This window comes from Oratosquilla oratoria, chromosome 5, assembly GCF_046742065.1.
Source record: "Oratosquilla oratoria isolate Oo_2021 chromosome 5, ASM4674206v1, whole genome shotgun sequence".
In the NCBI taxonomy this organism is placed as follows: domain Eukaryota; kingdom Metazoa; phylum Arthropoda; class Malacostraca; order Stomatopoda; family Squillidae; genus Oratosquilla; species Oratosquilla oratoria.
In genome coordinates this window covers 69,068,336-69,089,780 of record NC_134781.1, presented here as the reverse complement: position 1 = coordinate 69,089,780, position 21,445 = coordinate 69,068,336, and the positions used below count along the sequence as shown (strand labels likewise).

Sequence of the window (21,445 nt, the reverse complement as noted above, 5' to 3'; positions counted from 1 at the left end):
ACCTTGTCATAATCCTTTCCCAGATTCATAAAAGCATCATTACTTGTGACAAAGGTCAAGGGAATGGTGGTTCAATCATTGCCACCAACAAGTTCAACCAAGGGCATGGTTAATCAAATTCCAAGCTACAAAGTCCTCTGTAAGGGGACACTCCTGATAGGGGGAGTTTGTGACATAAAACCAAATCATCATCATCATCAATATATCTATCTATATACCAAGGGCTTTATCCCCTTCAAGGGAGGTAGTCAAGGCACACACCCACTACAACTAATTCCACTCCCATCCACCACCCTTACTTCCCTCTCATCTTAGCTCCTTGGGGATGAAGGGTCATCCCTGTCTCCTGCCCAGTGCCTGGGTCAGGAAGCAATGCAGCAAGACACAGTACATCCACAGCAGGGCCACTTCACTTACACAACAAATAAATAAATCCATGTGATAATAACTTCACTGATAGAAAATTAGCTAACCTGTCTTTCTTGATGTTAATGTTGCTTCCAATGTTTTTTTATCATCTTTACTCTCCCAGCCTTGTTCATCCTTTAAACATTGTGCAGACATAAGCTCAGAAAAATACTCCCTAGCTCTGATCTGTACATATTCTTCTACAGACTTAAGTGCACATTCTTCACCACTGTAAAGAAGATTATTCATCTTATCATAAGAGATTGAATGTAAATACATACATACATATACCAAAGGCTTTTTCCCCCTTACAAGGGAGGTAGCCAATAAACAAAGGCATAAAAACCATTCCCACCCATTCCATCCCTAATACACTCCACTCCCCTCCACCCTCCCTCTTATATTGGCACCTCCTGGATGACAGGTCATCCCTGTATCTTGTCCACTGTCCTAGGTTAGAAGCAGTGTCACAAGACACAGCACATCCACAGCAAGGCCACTTCATTAAATCGGCGACCCCTACTCTCTGTCCCTTCATGCAGAAAAGGAGATGGGGAGAAATCCCTTCAGGCTGCGTCAAATTTTTCTCACACATACTACCTCACCCCCATCCCCCACCCATTCCCCCTCATGCATCATAACATCATCCATATACAACCATTCTCCATTCACCCCTGTCTTCTGTCCTCTTCTGTCCTTCCTCAACAGACATTCCCCTCTTCCCCAAAGCCCCTTTCATCCCATCCATCCATCTCATCCTAAGTCGCCCCCTCATGTTCACTCCCTCCACATCTGCCTTCCATACCTCTTTTACTAGTCTTTCTTCACTCATTCTTTCCATGTGTCCAAGCCATCCCAATACTCTTTCATCCACCCTATCTCCCAACTCCCTTACCACCCCTGTTCTCCTCACCTCATTTCTCATTCTATCCCATCTAGTAAACCCCATCATACTTCTCAGACATCTCAAACACCTACACACCTAGACATGTCAGTCAAAATGACAGCGAAGTTTGGAGCTCCAGGAAAAATTCAAGTTTCGTCAATCTCAACAATGAGGGAGTACCTTTGTTGTACTAGTAGGGAGGGGGGAAAGCTTGTGGTGTAGTGGGAAGGTGAAGAAAAAGGAGAAAGGGAGGGATTACTGTGGAAAATGGAAGGAAATGAGGAAGGGGACGAACAGGCCCCAGACAAGGGGTGTCAACAAAAGGTGTGCAGAACACACAAGGTAGAACAGGGGAGCAGAGGTGTCAAAAGCAGAAATATAGATGATAGCAACTCAATGGAAAGAGAAGATAACTGCTTTTATGGATTTAATAAGGGAGGAGATGACAACCTCCCCCAACTAGTAAATCTTGAGGAGAAACTAAAAAAAATGAATGAAGCATGGGAGGTTAGGTTTAACCAATTAACACTAGTTACACAAAGAGATGATAAACTGGAAGAACTAAAGGAGAATCAAAACCTAAGTAGAAGAATTAAAAAGAGTTTAAAGCAGGGCCCCCGAGAGGAACAAAATGTGCTGGTGCGAGATAATTTCTGGGCCCCCTTTCCAACACTAGTCATATCTAGATGATTGTGTTGCACCATATTATATGTTCTGAGATAAGAAATCATGTATGTTGGCTGTTGCTAAAATATTTGGCACATGGAAATCCCTATCACCTTCAAAGCAACAATAAAAATTCATGCATAATTGCCCATTTCGATTTTCAATTTTGATATTCATGGGCCGCTAGACTCTTATGGGCCCTGGTGTGGTGCACCAGCTGCATCCCCCTCTCGAAGGGCCTGGTTAAAAGTAAGAGATGAGAATGAGGAATTAAAGACTAATAATAAAGAGAATAAAGAGTCCATAGCAAAAGAAGTACAGAGAACAACAAAGTTGTATTTAGAGATATAGTGACACAACAGATGAAAGAACAAACTAAGGAAACAGTTATAAAAGTGATGAGAGAGAAGGAGAATATAGTAAGAGACTTAGCGGACAAAAAGAAATGTATAATTATATTAAGGATGGAAGAGAAGCATAATCCAAATAGGACCACAAGAGTAAAAGAGGAGAAGGAAAAGGTAAACAACATATTAGAAGTAGTTCAAGAAGATGAACAAAAACTGGGAAAGAAATTGAAGAAATATATAGAATAGCGAAATACAATCAAGATAAGACCAGACCAATTAAGGTTAAATTCAGGTCACAAACAACAGCAGAGAATATCTTAGCAAAAACAGGGAAACTAGCTGACAGTGAGCAATATAAACAGGTATGGAAAAAAAGAGAAATGAATAAAGAGGAAAGAGAGGATGAGAAAACAAAAAGACTAGAAGCCATGGAATAAAATGAGAAAAGAACAAAGTCAGACAAAGAGAAATTCTATTGGATAGTGGATATGAAAGTGAGGAAATGGTTCATAGCAGAGAAAAATGGAAAGGAAACAGAAAACACAATGGAATTAGCAGAAAATTAAAAGTGTCTTACACAAATATAGATGGCTTAATAACAGGATTGAACAAACTGAATGATTACCTGAAGGAAAAAGAACCAGACATAATGGGAATTGTAGAGACAAAATTGAAAGGTCCACTACCACCCAACAGTGTAGGACATGGTGCATATAATTATTGGATTACAGAGGTAAAACAAGGGGGTAGAGTTATGTTCCTGACTAAGACGGATATAAATGTGAGGAATATCACATATGGGAAGAGTAGAGATGATTATGATGGAAGTGGAGGACAGGGATGGGAAGAGCAGGAAGTTTGTAGTAAATTATGTGCCTCCTAAAACGGCTTCGTGGAAAGAGAGAAAACACAAAAATATATTAAAAGACACAAGGATAACACTAAATAAGACAATGGATGATGAAGGAAGAATAGTTATAATGGGTGACTTTAATTTTAAGAAATCTGCTGAGAAGAAATGACAGAGATGGGTGGAGACGACCTATGGGGAAATGTACTACTTGACATGATTACAGAACATACAATGACGCAATGGATACAAGAGAATACTAGGTATAGAAATGAGGAAGCATTGAGATTGGACCTAATAATCACATCAGATTCCGAAATAGTGGACAAGATTGAATATAAGACACCAATAAGTAAAAGTGACCATATATTGGTTGAACTGGAACTAAATGAGGAAAAACACATGAAAAAAATTACCAATATAGAAAGGAAACATTGATGTATGGAAAAACAAATACAGCCACTATCCAAGTTACGACTTAGATAGGTTCCGACCAACCAGTTGTAAGTCGGATTGGTCGTAAGTCGGATCCTATTCAAAATGGCCGACACGAGGGTTCTACTCTAGGATACATATCAACCTGTTGCATTTTTAAGTAACTTTTTCTATTGAATACTATTAAATACAAGCTGTTTACTGTTTATTTATCAATGCATTTTAGTTTCATTTTTATAATTTTTTCTATTTTTTTGTTTTGTTTTAATACTGTACTGTATTTCAGTATATATACATATGCAGGTACTGTATGTATATACTATACCTGTATATACACATACACAATCACCGCTCGTCGAAGCAACACCGCTCGTCGTCGCTGTCGTAGCGCGACCAAGAAGAAGAGGATTTACGACGAAAAAGGAAAACCTGGTTTGTACTGTAGGGGTGGGGAGTGAACGTGAGGGCCCGAAATGGTATCTATGCAGTGCTAGTTAATTGTGTTAACTCTAAATTAGAAAAAATGAATGAACACGACTCGAAAGCCAGTTGCGAATCAGAGCCATCTGGCGGCAATCCACTGAACCGCGATGTAAACAATCGACAAAACACGTGTTATGACAATGATTTCTTAGGGTTTGGTAAGTACGAAAGAAAGAACTTAAGTAGATTATTAGAGATAGAGAGAGAGATGAGCAAAAATAGGACTCGGTGGGAAAATGAAATCATGGACTTAAGAAAAGAGGTCATTGGTTTAATTGATTGTTTATCTAAGACTAACCATGAAATTTCTGACCTGAAAAAAGCTAACTTGGATCTTACAAACGAAATTAAAGAAATGAAAAGAGACATAAATAAACTGAAGAATGATAATGAAAAGAAGAAAACTAATGATAATAATAGCGAAAATCCAAAGCAGGAAGTGAACAACAAATTACAAGAATTGACACAAAAGATCGAAGAAAACTTAGGTGGGGACAGTATCCAGGAAATTAAGAAGTGGAAAGAAAATATTGAAAATAAAGAAATTGCTTTCAAAGAAATAGTCAAGCAGCAAATGCAAGATAATGCAAAAGACACAATCATTCAAGTGATTAACGAAAAAGCAAATTGGGTCAGGGACACAGTAGATAGGAAGAAATGTATTGTGGTTTATGGGCTTAAAGAAAAACAAGGATTGGCGAGGTACATGAGAGAAAAAGAAGAAAAAGAGACAGCAGTAGAAATCCTTAATGAAATTCAGGGGGGAGATAGTGATTCAGGCACAGACTTAGAAGAGACTTACAGAATTGGTCGCTATACTAAGGATAGGAATCGACCTCTAAAGATAAAACTAAGGTCACAAGTGGTAGTAGAAGACATATTTGAAAAAGTAGGTAACTTGGCAAAGAGTGAAAAATACAATAAGATATGGATAAAAAGAGAAATGAGTACTGAGGAATTAGAAAAAGAAAGGGCGCTAAGAGAAGAAGCAAAGGAAAAAAACTTGAAAAGATCGGAGACAGAATGCAAAGAATTCCAGTGGAGAGTAATAGACTTGAGATTAAGACAATGGCGCTTCAAAACGAACAAAACAAGGGAAGAGAAACCAGGGAGAAGGAAGAAAATTAAAAGTGGCCTATACCAACATTGACGGACTAATTTCGGGACTGAACGAACTCAATGATTATCTGTTAGAAGCAAAACCAGACATAATGGGAATTGTAGAGACTAAACTAAGAGGTGAAATACCATCCACTGTTATCGGACAAGGTTTATACAACTACTGGATAAAAAACAGGGACAAGAAACAGGGAGGGGGAATCATGTTCTTGGCCAAGAAAGACCTAAAGGTGACAAAAATTGCAGAGGGCAAAGGTAATGTTGAATTGATCATGATAAAAGTCGAAGGCAAGAATATGAAAAGTAGAAAGTTTGTGGTGACTTATGTGCCTCCAAAAACAAGCGCTTGGAAAGAAATTGAACATACAAAAATGCTAGATGACACAAGAAAATCACTCAATGAGATACTAATGGGTAGGGGTAATCAATTGCAAAGAAATTTGTTGGGACAGCATGACAGTGCAAGGAGGAGATGACTCGTGGGGCAATGTACTGCTAGATATGACCATGGAGTACACAATGACCAATGGGTCCGTGAAAACACAAGTTACAGAAATAATGAAGAGCCATCGAAACTAGATCTAATATTTACAACAGAGCCTGAAATAGTGCATAAAGTCCAGTATGAGACACCAATTGGAAAGAGTGACCATGTACTCATCGAAACTATACTAAAGGAAGAAATAGACATAGAGAGGAACGAAAAGCATAGGAAAGGAAGACTGAGGTACAACAAAACAGACTTTACAAAACTAAAGACATTCTTCCGGAATGCAAACTGGGAAATATTTTACAGGGAAGAAACAGCAGTGGAAGAGAACTGGAATATATTGATGGAACACTACAATGAAGGGGTAAACAGGCATGTACCAAGACAAAAGCGAGAGAGAGAGTACATTAAATGTTGGTTCAACAAAAGATGCAGTGAGGCAAAAGACAGAAGGGACAAAGCTTGGAAAAAGTGGAGAGAAAAGACAAAAAACAAAGCAAATGGCAAATTTATGTTAACTATAGAAATGAGTATGTTAATGTGAGAAGAGAGGAGAAAAGGAACCATGAGAAGGATATTATAGACAAATGCAAAAAGCAACCCAAACTATTCTATCGGTATGTGAATGGTAAACTTAAAAACAAAACAGGAATTGGTGAAACTATGCCAAGGAAACATAGAATACACAGAAGATTTAGAGATGGCCGAAGTCATGAACAATTACTTTAAATCTGTTTTCACCAGAGAGAAAATACTGAATTGTGACATAGACAAAAAACAAGAAATCTCCCCTCATGAATGAGTTTACAGCATCACTAAAGGAAATATCAGAACATTTATCAGGGCTGGATGTCAGAAAATCACATGGCCCGGACGGTATTGCAAATTGGATTCTAAAGGAGTGCAAAGAAGAACTAACAGACAAAATACACATCTTAATAAACAGCTCACTCAAAGAAGGAAAGATACCCGAGGACTGGAAAAACGCTAAACATTGTACCAATACACAAAGGAGGAAACAAAGAAGAACCCACCAACTATAGGCCAGTATCACTAACAAGCACCATTGCCAAAATTTGTGAGAAAATAATCAAGAATAGATGGGTAAAACATCTGGAAGACAATGACATATTAAACCCAAGACAATTCGGATTCAGACAAGGAAGATCATGCTCCACAAACTTAATATGCTTTTACTCAAGACTAATAGACATAGTGCAAGAAAGAAATGGATGGGCTGATTGTGCATTCCTAGACTTGCAAAAACCTTTTGACAAAGTACCACACAGAAAACTACTAAAAAACTGGAACACATAGGAGGAATACAGGGAAACCTACTAAAATGGATAGAGGACTTTCTGACTGGTAGAAAGATGAGAAGTAGTGCTCAGAGAAAAATATTCAGACTGAAAGAGGTGATCAGTGGAGTACCGCAAGGATCTGTGCTAGGCACCAATAATGTTTGCTATCTATATGAATGACATGGATGAGGACGTGAAACTGCTACATGAGCTTCTTTGCCGATGACGCCAACTGCTAAGGAAAATAGAAACTGATGAGGACTGTGAAGCACTGCAAGAAGACCTAAATAGGGTATGGAAAACTGGAGTCAGAAATGGGAAGTGGACTTTAATACTAAGAAGTGTGTAGCATAATGGAGTTTGGAAAAAGCAAAAACAGAATATCAGGAAAATATACAATTGGAACCAAAGAAGTAAAGAAAGTAGGATCCGAAAAAGATTTGGGAGTAATTATCACGGAACGACTTGTCCTATGATATACAGATTAACAAAATTGTCGGGGAGACTTACAACTTGCTAAGATCAATAAAAGTGGCGTTTACATACTTGGACGAAGACATGATGAAAAAAATATTGGTTACATTGATAAGGCCTAGAATTAGAGTATGCAGCGACATTGTGGTCCCCCAGTACCAAAAAGAAAATAAAGAAAATAGAAAGGAATCCAAGAGCAGCTACAAAAATGGCACCTGCACTTGCAAACCTATCATACGAAGAGAGATTGGCTAAACTGGAGTTACCGACACTGGAGCAAAGAAGAGAGAGAGGTGACCTATTGACCATCTACAGAATCATGAAAGGCACAGAGGTACTCGATAGTGAGAACTTACTTAACTGGGACAAAAGAAACACAAGAGGACATGGAAAGAAAATAAAAAAACATAGCTATAGAAGAGAACTGAAGAAAAACAGTTTTCCTCATAGAGTTTTGGACACTTGGAACAAACTGGACAATGAAATAGTATGCGCAAAAACCATTCATGAGTTTAAAAACAAACTAGACACTGCAAGATACAAAGGCGGGACAACACGAGCATAGCTCCCCTTCCCGCAAAATACAACTAGGTAAATACAACTAGGTAAATACACGTATATAACCTTGCTTACCATTTTTAAGTTTTTTAAATTGTAGTTTCCTTTTAATAATTTTTTCTTAATTCTTCAATTGTTGTATGTACTCTAAATATATGTGAATTTTAAGATCTATTTTTCTCATCTATTTCAATCCATTCTAAATGTGAGATATAGGTACAGCACTGTAGGAGAGAAGCCAAACGCAGAGTATTGGATCCAATGTATTTAACGTTGCGCCCAGCAGGGCTTCTCCCGAAATAACATGGTGGACTTTTTTACGGCTATCGACCCATAAGGGGGTCATTAAGCCTGGTGTGAAGTTGTTCAGTCCCTACTTTTTTTTTTTTCTTGACACCAGTTTCATGTTCGTTTCTCCCCGCAAGCTTGGGTTATATAAGGAGTCAGATGTTTGTCCACTATGTTATTTCTAAAGAAGCTCTGGTGGGCGAAACGTTAAATACATTGGATCCCATACTCTGCGTTTGGCTTCTCTCCTACAGTTGTATACAGTATTGTTTTCAGTTGCTTTGTTGTTAATATGATATGGTAAGTTAAAGAAAGAAAATACTTATTATAGTGTATTCATATTAGTAAACTCATAATAGGCATCAGCTAGACGTGATCATAAGTACGTAAATATCCTTCATCCATAATTTATCAAACTCTTCCACAAATGCCTTAGTTGCAGGCGCATCACTGCTAGCACCCTCACCTTTCGACAACACGTGGTGAACCTGGTAACGCTCTCGAAAGCAACGAAACCACCCAGCACTCACTATGAACTCATGTGAAGCGTATTCTTCACCTGCACGTTCTTTCAACATGTGAAATTAACTTGTACCCTTACTTTGCACTGCTTCCAACATCACTCTCACATTTCTTTGCCTATTATCTTCCAACCACGTGTATAGCAACTTTTCCATCTCTGCCATAACTGCCGTACGCGATGCTGGTTGCCACAACTATCTTACACGCTGTGCTGCCAGACATGTACAGTAAACTCATAATAGGCATCTGCTAGATGTGGTTGTAAGTATGGGTGGTCGTAACTCGCGTACGTCGTAACTCGGATAGTGACTGTATTGATCAAATAAGAGAATTCTTTCAAAAAGAAGACCGGGAAAGGATACACAAAGAGGAAACAACAGTAGAAGAGAAATGGAATATTTTGACAAAAATTTATAAAGGAGTGGAAAAGTATTATTATTATTATTATTATAGGTTTATTCAACTTTATTAAATACAATTAGACATACATATATACATTTTTTTTTACAAAATTGGTAGTTGAAAAGGGAGAGCGAGAAGCAAAGCTTATGGGGAGTTGCTCTCCCTTAAGGAAACACAAGAAAAATATGTAAAGTGTTGGTACAACAAAAGATGTAGGGAGTTAAAAGACAAACGGGATAAAGCTTGGATAAAATGGAAAAAAGTTAAAAGTCCTTAAAAATGGCAAATATATACTAGTTATAGAAATCAATATGTACAAGTGTGCAGAGAAGAAAAAATATGAAAAAGATGTCATAGAAAAATGTACAGATCAACCAAAACTATTTTACAGATTTGTAAACAACAAACTGAAAAAACAATCAAGAATTAGAGAAACTACGACAAGGAGTTGAATACACAGCGGAAATAGAAATGGCAGAAATTATGAACAAGCTTTTTAAATCAGTGTTTACAAGGGAGAACATACAACTTAGAGATATCGAGTGGGAGGAGAAACTTCCCCCTATGAAAGAGATAGAAGTAACAAGGAATGACATAATGAATCACTTGAGTAATCTCGATGTCAGAAAATCTCATGGACCAGATGAAATGGCAGACTGGATTCTGAGAGAATGCAGGAATGAACTAACAGACAAAATACATAGTCTAATAACCAGTTCATGGAAAGAGGGAAAAGTTCCAGAAGATTGGAAAAGAGCATATATAGTACCAATATATAAAGGGGGAAACAAGGAAGACCCTACTAACTATAGACCAGTCTCTCTTGCAAGTACAACACCAAAAATTTGTGAAAGAATTATCAAAATTTGATGGGTAAGGCATTGGGAAAAAACATATTAAATCCAAGGCAATTTGGATTTAGACAAGGACTATCATGCATCACAAACTTAATGTGTTTCTATTCAAGGCTAATAGACGTAATACAAGAAAGATGGATGGGCTGATTGTGCATTTCTAGACCTGAAAAAAGCTTTTAATAAGATGCCACATAAGAATTTTATAAAGAAATTAGAAACTGCAGGAGGAATACAGGGCAAACTGCTGAAGTACTTGGGAGACTTCTAGCATGAAAGAAAAATGACAGTGGTGATAAGAGACAAACACTATAATTGGGATGAAGTGATTACACTGGGTAACAAATATTTTTTTTTTGAAAAATCGTCCAGGGTTTTCCAGCGGAATTAGACTAATTGTGATGCTCTGAGTCCGAAAATGCCCTTGGTTTTTCTCAATCAGGTCAGGATTGTTCGCTACAGACATTTAAGAAAAAAACGATTTTTCGTCCAAAAATCCAATTTCTGCGGATCATAAAAATTCGGTTTTTCCATTTTCCTGGGGAAATAAAAGTCAACGTATCCAAATTCATTCATTTTTTATATACTCGATTACATTTGATAAGCTTAATACATGTACATGAGCGTTACGTGACACAAAAGTTCGGAGTTCACGGCGTAAATCGCCGTTTCCTCGAATTCCGTGTGTGAGCAGCTGCTGGGTTGTCTCTCTTCAGCAACCAGCAGTAGTCCGCGAGCATGACTGCGTCCCACCTCCCCTGGTACCTCTCCTCCATTTGACGCATGTCCTGATGGAACCTTTCTCCCTGCTCGTCGCTGACCGCACCAAGGTTTTCAGGAAACTTCTCCATGTGTGAGAACAGGAAATGCATCTTTATACTCATCAAACACCCGAGGTTTTGGAAGTTCTTTATCATGCTGTTGATGAGTGTGGCATGGTTTGCTGCCTTCTTGTTCCCCAGGAAGTTGTTCACCACCTGCACAAACGACCTCCAGGTGGCGCACTCTAGCGTGTTCATGGAGTTTTCGAACTCTGTGTCCTTGATGAGCTGCCGTATCTGTGGGCCATCGAAAATGCCGGCCTTCAGCTTCTCAATGGTCACTCCAGGGAAGGCTCGCCACAGGTAGTTGAAGCACCTCCCATCCTTGTCCAGAGCGCGCATGAACTGTTTCATTAACCCAAGCTTGATGTGAAGCGGTGGGAACAAAATCTTTTCCCGGTCAACAAGAGGTTCATTTATGATGTTGCTCGCCCCAGGTACTAACTGCTCTCGCGCCGGCCACTCTTTCTTCACATAGTGCTGGGCTCTGTCTCGACTGTCCCACTTACATATAAAGCATGGGTACTTTGTGTACCCGGACTGCTGACCAAGTAGAAAGTTCACCATCTTAAGGTCGACGCAGATGAGCCATTGGTGCTGCTCATATTGGATTTTGTCGAGCACGTACTTGACTGCTTCATATTTCTCTTTGAGAGTTGTGGAGTGCGCAAGAGGAATTGAGGCGAACTCGTTCCCGTTGTGGATGAGCACACTCTTCAAAGAGCGCTTGCTACTGTCTATGAAGAGTCGCCAATCTCTCGGATCATATTGAGGAGCGCCGAGTTTAACAAGAAGACCGGCGACATCTCGGCAGTACACGAGGTCTTCCTCCTGGCAGAAGTAGCCCATGTAGTCCTGATGCCTTCTACGAAAGAACGTGATACGCGTGTCCTCGCCGAGTAGATTTTTCTCTTTGAGTCTGGAGGCCAACAGCTCGGCGGAAGTCTTCGACAAGCTGAGATCCCGAACCAGATCATTAAGCTCACATTGTGAAAAGGGCTGCGGACCATCTTGTGTTTCATACTCTTCTTCTGTATCTCCTCCCTCATATGCAGTGGTGGCCTCGTCGTCGCTGTCAGGAAGCTCTCTGCACGCTGGTACAGGAAGTTCTTCGCAGTGAGCAACAGGACGGTGGGCAGATGGAAGGTCGGGGTACTGGAGGCTGCTCCGATTCTTCCGGTTGATGCCAGTAGTATTGATGGCGCAGAAGTAACAATCCGATTCATGGTCAGACGGCTCCCTCCAAACCATCGGAATCCCAAACTTCAGTGAAGTTTTCGTGCCCTTCGTCCACCGCTGGAGGTATTCCACGCACGTCATGCACACCGTGTGCAGTGCCCAGGACTTATCTTGGTCACCCAGCTTGACTTGAAAGTAAGCCTGGTATGCGCACTTCACAAAGCTTGTGATGCTCTTCCTGTGCATTGGCAGCGTGTATTCTCCGCAAATGTAGCAGAAAATGTCAGGATTATTCCTGCATGACCGTCGTGCCAAAGCCATATCAATACCCTGAAAAGAAAGAAATAAGTCAATTAGTCAATTTCAAACAGAAACACACCAGAAGCAACCATTTATATATGAATAATTCGCTATACAGGTAAACGTCGACTTACGATGGCCGCGACTTACGATTGTTCGACTTTACGATGACGACGACGACGACGATATGATATATTTAACCCCTTCCATACGGTGCCGCACACATAGGCGTCATGAGGAGCAAGTGGATTCGCGAGGCTGCCATATCGGCGTCTTGATTATATTTATTGTAGTCGCCCCTGTGTTTTTACATTCTCTCAAATGTGCACTGAATCCCATTCTCTGTGGTTTTCAAAATTCGCGGGTGAAAGAGAGAACGATCGATATAAGCGGTGACTATATTTTATGATGCGAGTATTATTACGACACGTCGTACGGCTGGCATTGGCTGCTGCCCGCGAGATTTAAGCCGTACTGAAAATACATATTATAGTGTTTGAATATGGTAAAAAGGATAGAAATAATTAAATAAACTACTGTACATGTTTAATAGGCTATATTCAGTATCTCTGGTGGTTAATATACAGGTAGGCTAGGTACAGTGACCACGGAACAGTGATACACAAATTGGGGATCGACTTACGATGAAATCGTCTTACGATGGATCTATCGAAACCTAATGCCATCGTAAGTCGACGTTTACCTGTATTCTTCAAGAAAAATAGGATTGAACTCAAAACCCTTCAAATTATCATATGTATAGCTCGTCAGGTAGGCCTATGGCTGTATCTCAAAAAGTTGACCTGATTGAGCAAAACCAATGTGATATTCGGACTCAGAACACCAAAATTAGTCTAAATCAGCTGAGAAACCCCTGACGATTTTTTGGCTGTTACCCAGTGTTAGTGGAGTTCCACAAGGAACAATTCTGGCCCCAATGATGTTTGCTATATATATTAATGATATGGATAAAGGAATTGAATGTTATATGAGCTTCTTTGCAGAAGATGTAAAATTGTTGAAAAAAAGTGAACACTAGAAGATTGTGAGTCACTGCAGAGTGATCTCAATAAAGTATGGGAATGGAGTAGGAAGTGGGAGATGGAATTTAAAATTAAGAAGTGTAGTATAATGGAATTTGGAAGAAGCAAAAAAAGAATAGTGGGATCATATAAATTGGGAGAGGAAGAAATTAAAAAAGTAGAAAATGAGGACCTGGGAGTCATTATTATGAATAATATGTCACATGAGAAACATATAAACAAAATATTTGGAGAAATTATAACTTAATAAGAACAATCAAAGTGGATGAAGAAATAGTGAAGAAAATAATAGTCACTTTGATAAGACCAAGATTGGAGTATACAGAGACGACGTGGTCACCAAGTACGAAAAAAAGATATAACAAAACTTGAAAGAATACAAAGAGCAATTACGAAATTGACACCAACACTCTCAGAACTACAGACATTAGAGCAAAGAAGAGAGAGAGGAGCTTTGATAACTATAGAATCATGAAAGGCATAGAAACTATTGATAGAGAGGATATAATAAGATGGGATAGTAGAGATATAAGAGGACATGGAAAGAATATCAAGAAAGACAATTATAGAAGAGACCTGAAAAAGAACAGCTTTCCCCACAGGATAATAGACATTTGGAACAGGTTAGATGAGAATGTGGTGTGTACAAAATCGATACACGAATACACAATACACAGTCTAGATAAAACGAGATATGGAGACGGGACACCACAAGTATAGCTCCCCTTCCCGTAAAATACAACTAGTTAAATAAAGAAGGACAGCTACAGAAGAGATTTGAAAAAGAATAGCTTACCACACAGAGTGATTGATGTCTGGAACAAACTAGATGGGGAAACAGTGAGTGCCAAAACTATACAAGATTTTAAGAACAAACTGGATGCGGAGAAATACAAAAATGGGCCACTACAAGCATAGCTCATCTCATAAAATACAACTAGGTAAATAAATATGTGGAATAGTTTAAGTGATATAGCCCAAGCTCAAACAATATAAGAGTTCAAATCTAAATATGATAATTGGAAATCAAAGATATAGATTAGGTTGAACTGTACATGAATTTGAGACTAGGTACATTAGAAAATTAGAGAATATGCAATAGGACCCAATGAGCATTGCTCCTATCCTGTACATTACAGTTAGGTTAATAAATACACATACCACCTTTCCTGTCACATTGCTTGGGTCAAGGTAAATGCAACTAAACAAAGCTCTTACATAGCAGGTCCCAACAGCTGGAGCAGTTTTACCTCCATTACTTCATCATATGGCAACTTTTTCTCGTCCCCATTCACTCAATCAGTCACTGCCTCAAGTTTCACTACATGTAAAACCTGCAACACCACAGTGAGTGCCAATGGTCCTCAGAACCTCACACAGATCTCTCTGAAACTTTGGGCTTTTATCTAAATTATACTAGTGTGGAACTGTTTCCATGTCACTGAGTGAAAGTAGCAGGGAGAGATTAGTCACCAGTTGTCAGCTTTCCATGTGTGAGGAAGTGTAAAAAGTACAGCTGGAGTTGACAGAGAGAGATTTTGGGTCCAGTCTCAAGACCAAGTGTCAACACCTCAGGGTTGTACCTCCTCATGGAGTTGAGAAGGTTGACAGGTTTTGAAAATGGCCAGCTAAATGCAGGTCCCCATCATTGGTCCCTTCATCCACTCAAAATAAAATACAATAAAAAAATGTATATACTTACTCTGATACCCAAGTTTCTGTTAGAGTTTTGGTATAGGCAGCCCGAGTCATGGTAAGAGTAAGAAGGGCATAGTTAATTTTGAATGACTGGCACCTGTTTCCTAAAATATCAAAAACAAATATACAAATACATAAAAAATTGGACAAACTAAAATTTCATATCTAAAAGATTTATTATTGACATAACACTAAAAAAAAAAATCCTATTAAGTACTTACTCGCCTGAGACAGCATAGATGAAAGCCTACTTTCTAAGTGGGTGATGAGAGCAAAGGCATCCTCAAGAATCCTATTATAGTTTCTTTCAACATCTCTTCCAGGTGGTGGGAGTACATTGTCAAGGCCCCATAGAGATATCTGTGAATATAACTACTTATATACATTCAAATACTTTTCTCATGATTTGGAGGGAAGAGTTAAAGTTTAATTTTATCTCATTGCAATTTAAGTCGCCTATGTGGACCACAGTATCAATTTGTTCAATAACTTCTTCAAGAAAAGAGAATCTGACAACATTTGGTAATCATCATTTCACATCTTTATCTTGGGTGGTACATATACTACCATGAAGTCTCTTTTTGTCTTGTCCTTTGGATTTTCAGATTTATTGCCTTGGCCATTCCTTTGTTCAGTATTACTTCAATAACTTTTGACATTTTTAACTCTTATCTCATCTTATCTTGTCTATCCCAATCTACAATTCTACAATTGGTCTACAATTCCTGACAGAAACCTTTAAGTGATGTTTCTTCAAAGAGCACTGCAAATAGTATATGTATGCACCAGTATCATAAGTCTTGCTGCATTGCTTCTGACCTGAGCAGTGTGCAGAGGTCAAGTATGACCTTTCATTCACAAGGAGCTAAGATAGAAGAGAAACAATCAGGTGGTGGATACGAGTGGGATGGAGTGGGTGCATGCTTTGGCTGGCTACCTCACTTATAAGGGGGAAGAAGCTATATGTTATAGATAGATCAATATCGTATATAATAAAACACTGTCAACCCAGCTCTTTGTGTTATTTATAATGTCCTACCTAATATTCTCTTCAATACGAGTCAAATATTCACACAAACATCAGGTTGCCTGATGCACAATGATGCATTACAAAATATTAAGTTACTGCTGTTATAATCATTCTCTTTCACCCTGAATAAATATATCACAGAAAATGTCATCAAGACTATTCACAGAATGTGAGGATCAGCTACAACTACAAAATATAATCCGGAAGCCGACGCCGGCCTCCTCATCTACCCTACTCACAGCTCATGATGCATATATAGGCATATTCAAGAGGTTAATTGTTGCCTAAATTTAACTGACTGGAAACCTGCCAACCCATAGCAGCTGGATACAATCCTCAGGCCCTCCCATACATCTCTGGAAACAATGGACTGTTGTCTATGTTGTAATCATGTAGAACTGTTACTATGTTACTAGCTTACAGTAGTAGTAGGAGGGGAGTAGTTGCCAGATGTCGTCTCTCCTTATGTGAAAAGGTGGAAGAAATATGGTCAAAGTTGGTAGAGAGAGATCTTGGGCCTGACTGTTGTTGTTGTTGTTGTTCCTGAGGCAGAAATGATGATCCCTGCTCCACAGACCCCCTGTAAGACCCACAGGTCTCAATCCATGTTCCCCATCATTGGTCCCAGTCTAAAAGCTGAGCATAAGATGGAGATGAGTGTGTTGACAGGTTCTCAAGACAGGAGGTAGGGGAATGATTCTCTCAGATGCTTAACCTCTTCAATTAGAGTCAAATACTTGTGGACAGCATCAGCTGCCTGATGTATGATGATTAGTTGATGCATCACCATACTAGCATTATAAAATATGAAGTTCTGTATTACTCAATCTCTTTCATTCTGAATATTAATAACAAGAGAAAATATGATCAAGCCAGTTTACAGAATATGGAAGTTACTCAGCTACAACTAAAAAATAAATATAATCAAGACTCATATATCCACTCATGCCTCATGACGCCTACATAAGCGTCATCATATGGAAGGGGTAAATTCACTGGGCCACAATTAGCAGGTACCTGCTGTTGGTCTAATATGATATCTTTACCTCTAAAAAATAAACCATGTACGGTACACATATACATATTCTATCTATATACCAAATGGCTTTTTCGCTTAGCCAGCCAAGGCATGCACCCACCTACATTCATCTATCACCCATTTGTATCCTTTTTAAAAATCTCTAGTTCCTTTTGGATGAAGGGCCATCCCTGTCCCCTGCCCATTGCCTGAGTAAGAAGCAATGCAGCAAGACACAGTACCTCCTCAGCAGGGCCCAACAGCCAAAGCTGGTTTATGCCAACCACTTCATTTACATGGGGACCATCACTCTTCGTCTTTTCACAAGCAAACAGACAAGACGAGGATAAAATCCCTACAGACTGCATCAATTTACTGTCCATTTACAATCACACTCCACTCACACCTATATCCTACCCCCTCCCTTTCCTGCTTAACCCCTTCCATACAATGATGCCTATTTAGGTGTCATGAAGCGTGATTGGGTATATAAGGATGCCAGCATCGGCATCTTGATTATACAGGTATTCATTTTGTAGTTGTAACTGAGCGACCCCCATATTATGTGAACTGGTTTGATCATATTTTCTGTGGTTATTAATATTTAGAGTGAAAAAGAATGAATAACATAGCTGTAACTTTATATTTTAAGATGTGAGTATTGTGATGCATCATCGAATTATCATACATCCGGCAGCTGATGCTGCCCACGAGAATTTCACTCATATTGAAGAGGTTGATAGACCTTCCCCTTTTACCCAAAGCTCACTACAATAAAAAACAAATACTAATACTATATTGAAATACATCATGCCATGTTTACACACACTGATTTTCCAAATTAATGACAATACATTATTAGAACAAATTTCTTACCTTAAGTTTATTTCTATAATTTGCGTCTCTCTTCCTCTTACTAAGGATTCCCTCGGATTCTTGAGCCAGAAGGTGCAAGGCCCCGTCATACCTCTCTTCATCATTGAGGCTCATTTTTCCTATTTCAAAGCATAACCAAACACCACATTATTTTCCATCTAAAATACCCATTATTTGCAAAGTGAGGTGGCTATGGCAAAAGAGGAAAATCCTCAATCCTCTCAATTCCATCACACAACTTAGGTGGAAACTGGAGCATATTGGAGGACTATGAGGCAAACTAGTTAAACGGATAGAAGAATTTTAAAGGGAAGATACGTGAAGAGAGTAGTAAGGGATAAGATGTCAGGATGAAGAGCAGTAACTAGCAGTTCCACAAGATTCTGTGCTTGTACCAATAATGTCAACATGATGGAAGGTAAAATTTGTGCCAATAGGTTTGCAGATGATGCAAAAATCTTGTGAACTATAGGCTATTGCAAAAAGATCTACACAATTTCCATATGGAGCCAAGAATGGCAAATGAATTTCAATATGAAAAACGGTAAATTTTTAGTTTCGTCCACGGGCGCAATATAGCAATAGAAGATTAATTATTAAACTGCAAACCACTGGAGAAGAGCAAAGCTGAAAAAGGCCATCTTTAAACTATACTTTTAATGCATTTTTTATAATGTTATATCTTCCTTTTCTACAAGACTACTTTCTTATCTCTGCCTTACATTCATGACAAATTCAAAGACCACATGTCAAGGAGTGTAGTATTATCAAGGTGCTCTGTGTCTTCTGCATGAATGATGATAGCATTTGGGATAAATTATTAAATGGTGTCTGCTGCCAGGCTAATCACCTGAACACACCTGTTTCTTATTTACCCTGGGAGTGACATCTGTTTGATTTACCGGAAACCCATTGAAGTACAGAATTCAGTGAGCCACATAATAGAGGTGACATCAAGGAACTTGTGAGAGAACAGTCCACTCAGATCACAGCAACCCCAGCAAGAAATCAACCATTGGCATTGACCAGTCTAGACAAAAAATTTCAACCCCAAATCTCAAGTTGTAGTCGTCCCTGGTCATTCCATCTACGAGTATATATAACACAGGTTAATCACACCCCAGCCCCAAATCAACACTAATTTCAAACATCTTGCTCTCTTTTTCAACTCTCTCAAATAATAATCAAAATTTTAACTTATGCTTTCCTTTCCCTCTGAAAGTGAAACTCTCCCTTCCAATCTTCTGTCGTATGATTTCATGGTTTCCTTTTCACCCTTCCTTGACCTTTCTACTCTGTAACTCTGTCGCACGGCTTTTCCCTCTGACAATGAAACAATTTTAATGTTAGACGAATTGCAGCTTAGAGGCAGGTGGAGAAATAAAAACGAACGTCAGAGATATACTTGCCTAAATCCTAAGCCTTTTCAAGTATGAACTCGCGCCAATTATATCATTCTGACGTTTCGTTAGCGCGCAAAATGTAATCGAATTCACATGCAATTTGCCGTAGTTGCTAAAAGTCAGCAAACTGAAATCAAGCATGGTCTCTCAGTATGAAAATCAAATCACGGATAATTAAAATTGTTTAAATATACATCCATATACATATTTATATACATATATAGACATATATATATATGTATATATATATATATATGTATATATATCTTTATATATATATTTATATATATATATATATATATATATGTATATATATGTATATATGTAAGTATATATATATATGTATATATATAATATATATATATATATATATATATATATATATTAGTTTTTTTTACATTTAATTAGATATTATATGCACATCTATCAACATAAAATGTTTGCCGTCACCCCCACATATTCAGCTCAATTTAGAGTTCTATATACATACAGCTCTGAATTGCGAGCTGTTTATGCGAGAGTGCACATACAGCTTGTATGTAGACGCCTACGTGTCTTTTTCCACAGCATTTATTGTAGAATATTTTGCAAACATACACTTCAGCCCTGTGGCAATGCAATCATTTCAATATATGATGGAAAGCCGAAACAGAAGTTTGGGAAATACTTGCCTTAATCCCGTGTGTAAATTATCATTCATAACCTCGCCGTCATTCCCGTCATTCTTACTTTTCATAAGTGCGCAAATATATTATAATCGTAATGGAATGTGTATGTAACGTCGCAGGTCCCTCAAGTAGGTCATAGAGGAAACGAAACCAGGCGTGATCCACAAATTATCAAATATGAGCATCAGATTACAAATTCATAAAATTACTTAAATATATAAAAAGTTTCATGCGTATCATTCATGCATGAAAATTATTTTTAATTCAGATTTTCACATTCCCGATGTGATTAGCAAGCGCGCCAATAATGCAATCGAATCCACATATAAACTAGTATACGTGCCACAAGTTAGATCAAGCAACACTCGGAGATCAGACATGATCTTCCAATAATAAACATTAAATCGCAGATTCATAAAAAAAAAAATTACTTAGATTTATGAGTGTTTAGCGTTTTGTTCATACATATGTATCAGCCTAATCCAAGATAGAAACTTATTTACGTTTAACTCGTGTTTTTTTTTCTTTCTTTCTTTCTTTCTTTCTTTACAAGGTTTGCGGGGCTGGCAGCCTGGCACCAGTGTGGCCACTCCTTAGCTTTTTTCCCCAAGATCTTGGAATTTTTGCCATCATCTTGGAATATTGGATATAAATTGTAAAAAATTAACAAATCTTGGATTTTTTCGCCAATTTGTAAACAAATGCTTAAAATGTTAGTTTAATAATAGTATATCCTCTATGCCACTTAAAGTGTGAGGCACAGTATGTTAACAACAAAGGACAAATTAAGTTTTAAATTTTAATTCATGAGATTGTTGAAAAGTTAAGGCTGGAAATCACGACTTGTTCACTAAGTTGGCTTCTATGAGTCGACGTGTCCATAACACGTAAATAAGTTTGAGACGTTTCCCTCCTAGTTCATATCTCCCCACCCTTAGGGTTGATTCACACTATCGGTCCGGTCACGCTCCACTCTCGGTCTGCTCTCGGTTCTGAGGCATTCACACGTACGGACACGTACGGACCGTACGCTCCCGTCATCGCCCCTCCCTCGATACCAGTAGAAGTCTTACCATCAGTTACGAAGGAAGTGTGACTTTTCTGACGCCGAGTTGGCAATATTCGCTATTGCACTTGATGAAGAAGAAGAAGGAAAACAAAATAGAAAAAGAAAGAGATTGTGGGTTCATCCTATGTTGCAAGATAGGAAGACTGAAGGAGAATTTCATACTCTGTATCCTCGTCTTATTGATGATGAGAGTAAATTCCACAGCTATTTCAGAATGAACAAAGGAACATTTGAGAAAATACTATCCAAAATTG

At 38.4% G+C, this 21,445-nt stretch overlaps 1 protein-coding gene across 1 annotated transcript in view; it reads right to left on the bottom strand.

The window, feature by feature from the left end:
- The window catches only part of LOC143025832 (uncharacterized), a 46,453-nt gene extending 27,504 nt beyond the window's left edge, over positions 1–18,949 (bottom strand). The window contains exons 1-4 of the mRNA XM_076185843.1: positions 18,052–18,949; positions 15,349–15,487; positions 15,132–15,231; positions 474–637 (exon numbers count right to left, since the gene is read on the bottom strand). Coding sequence (XP_076041958.1) covers positions 474–637; positions 15,132–15,231; positions 15,349–15,487; positions 18,052–18,165 — 517 coding nt within the window. The 5' untranslated portion in view covers positions 18,166–18,949. The remainder of the gene's footprint in view (positions 1–473; positions 638–15,131; positions 15,232–15,348; positions 15,488–18,051) is intronic.
- Positions 18,950–21,445: the final 2,496 nt, after the last annotated feature.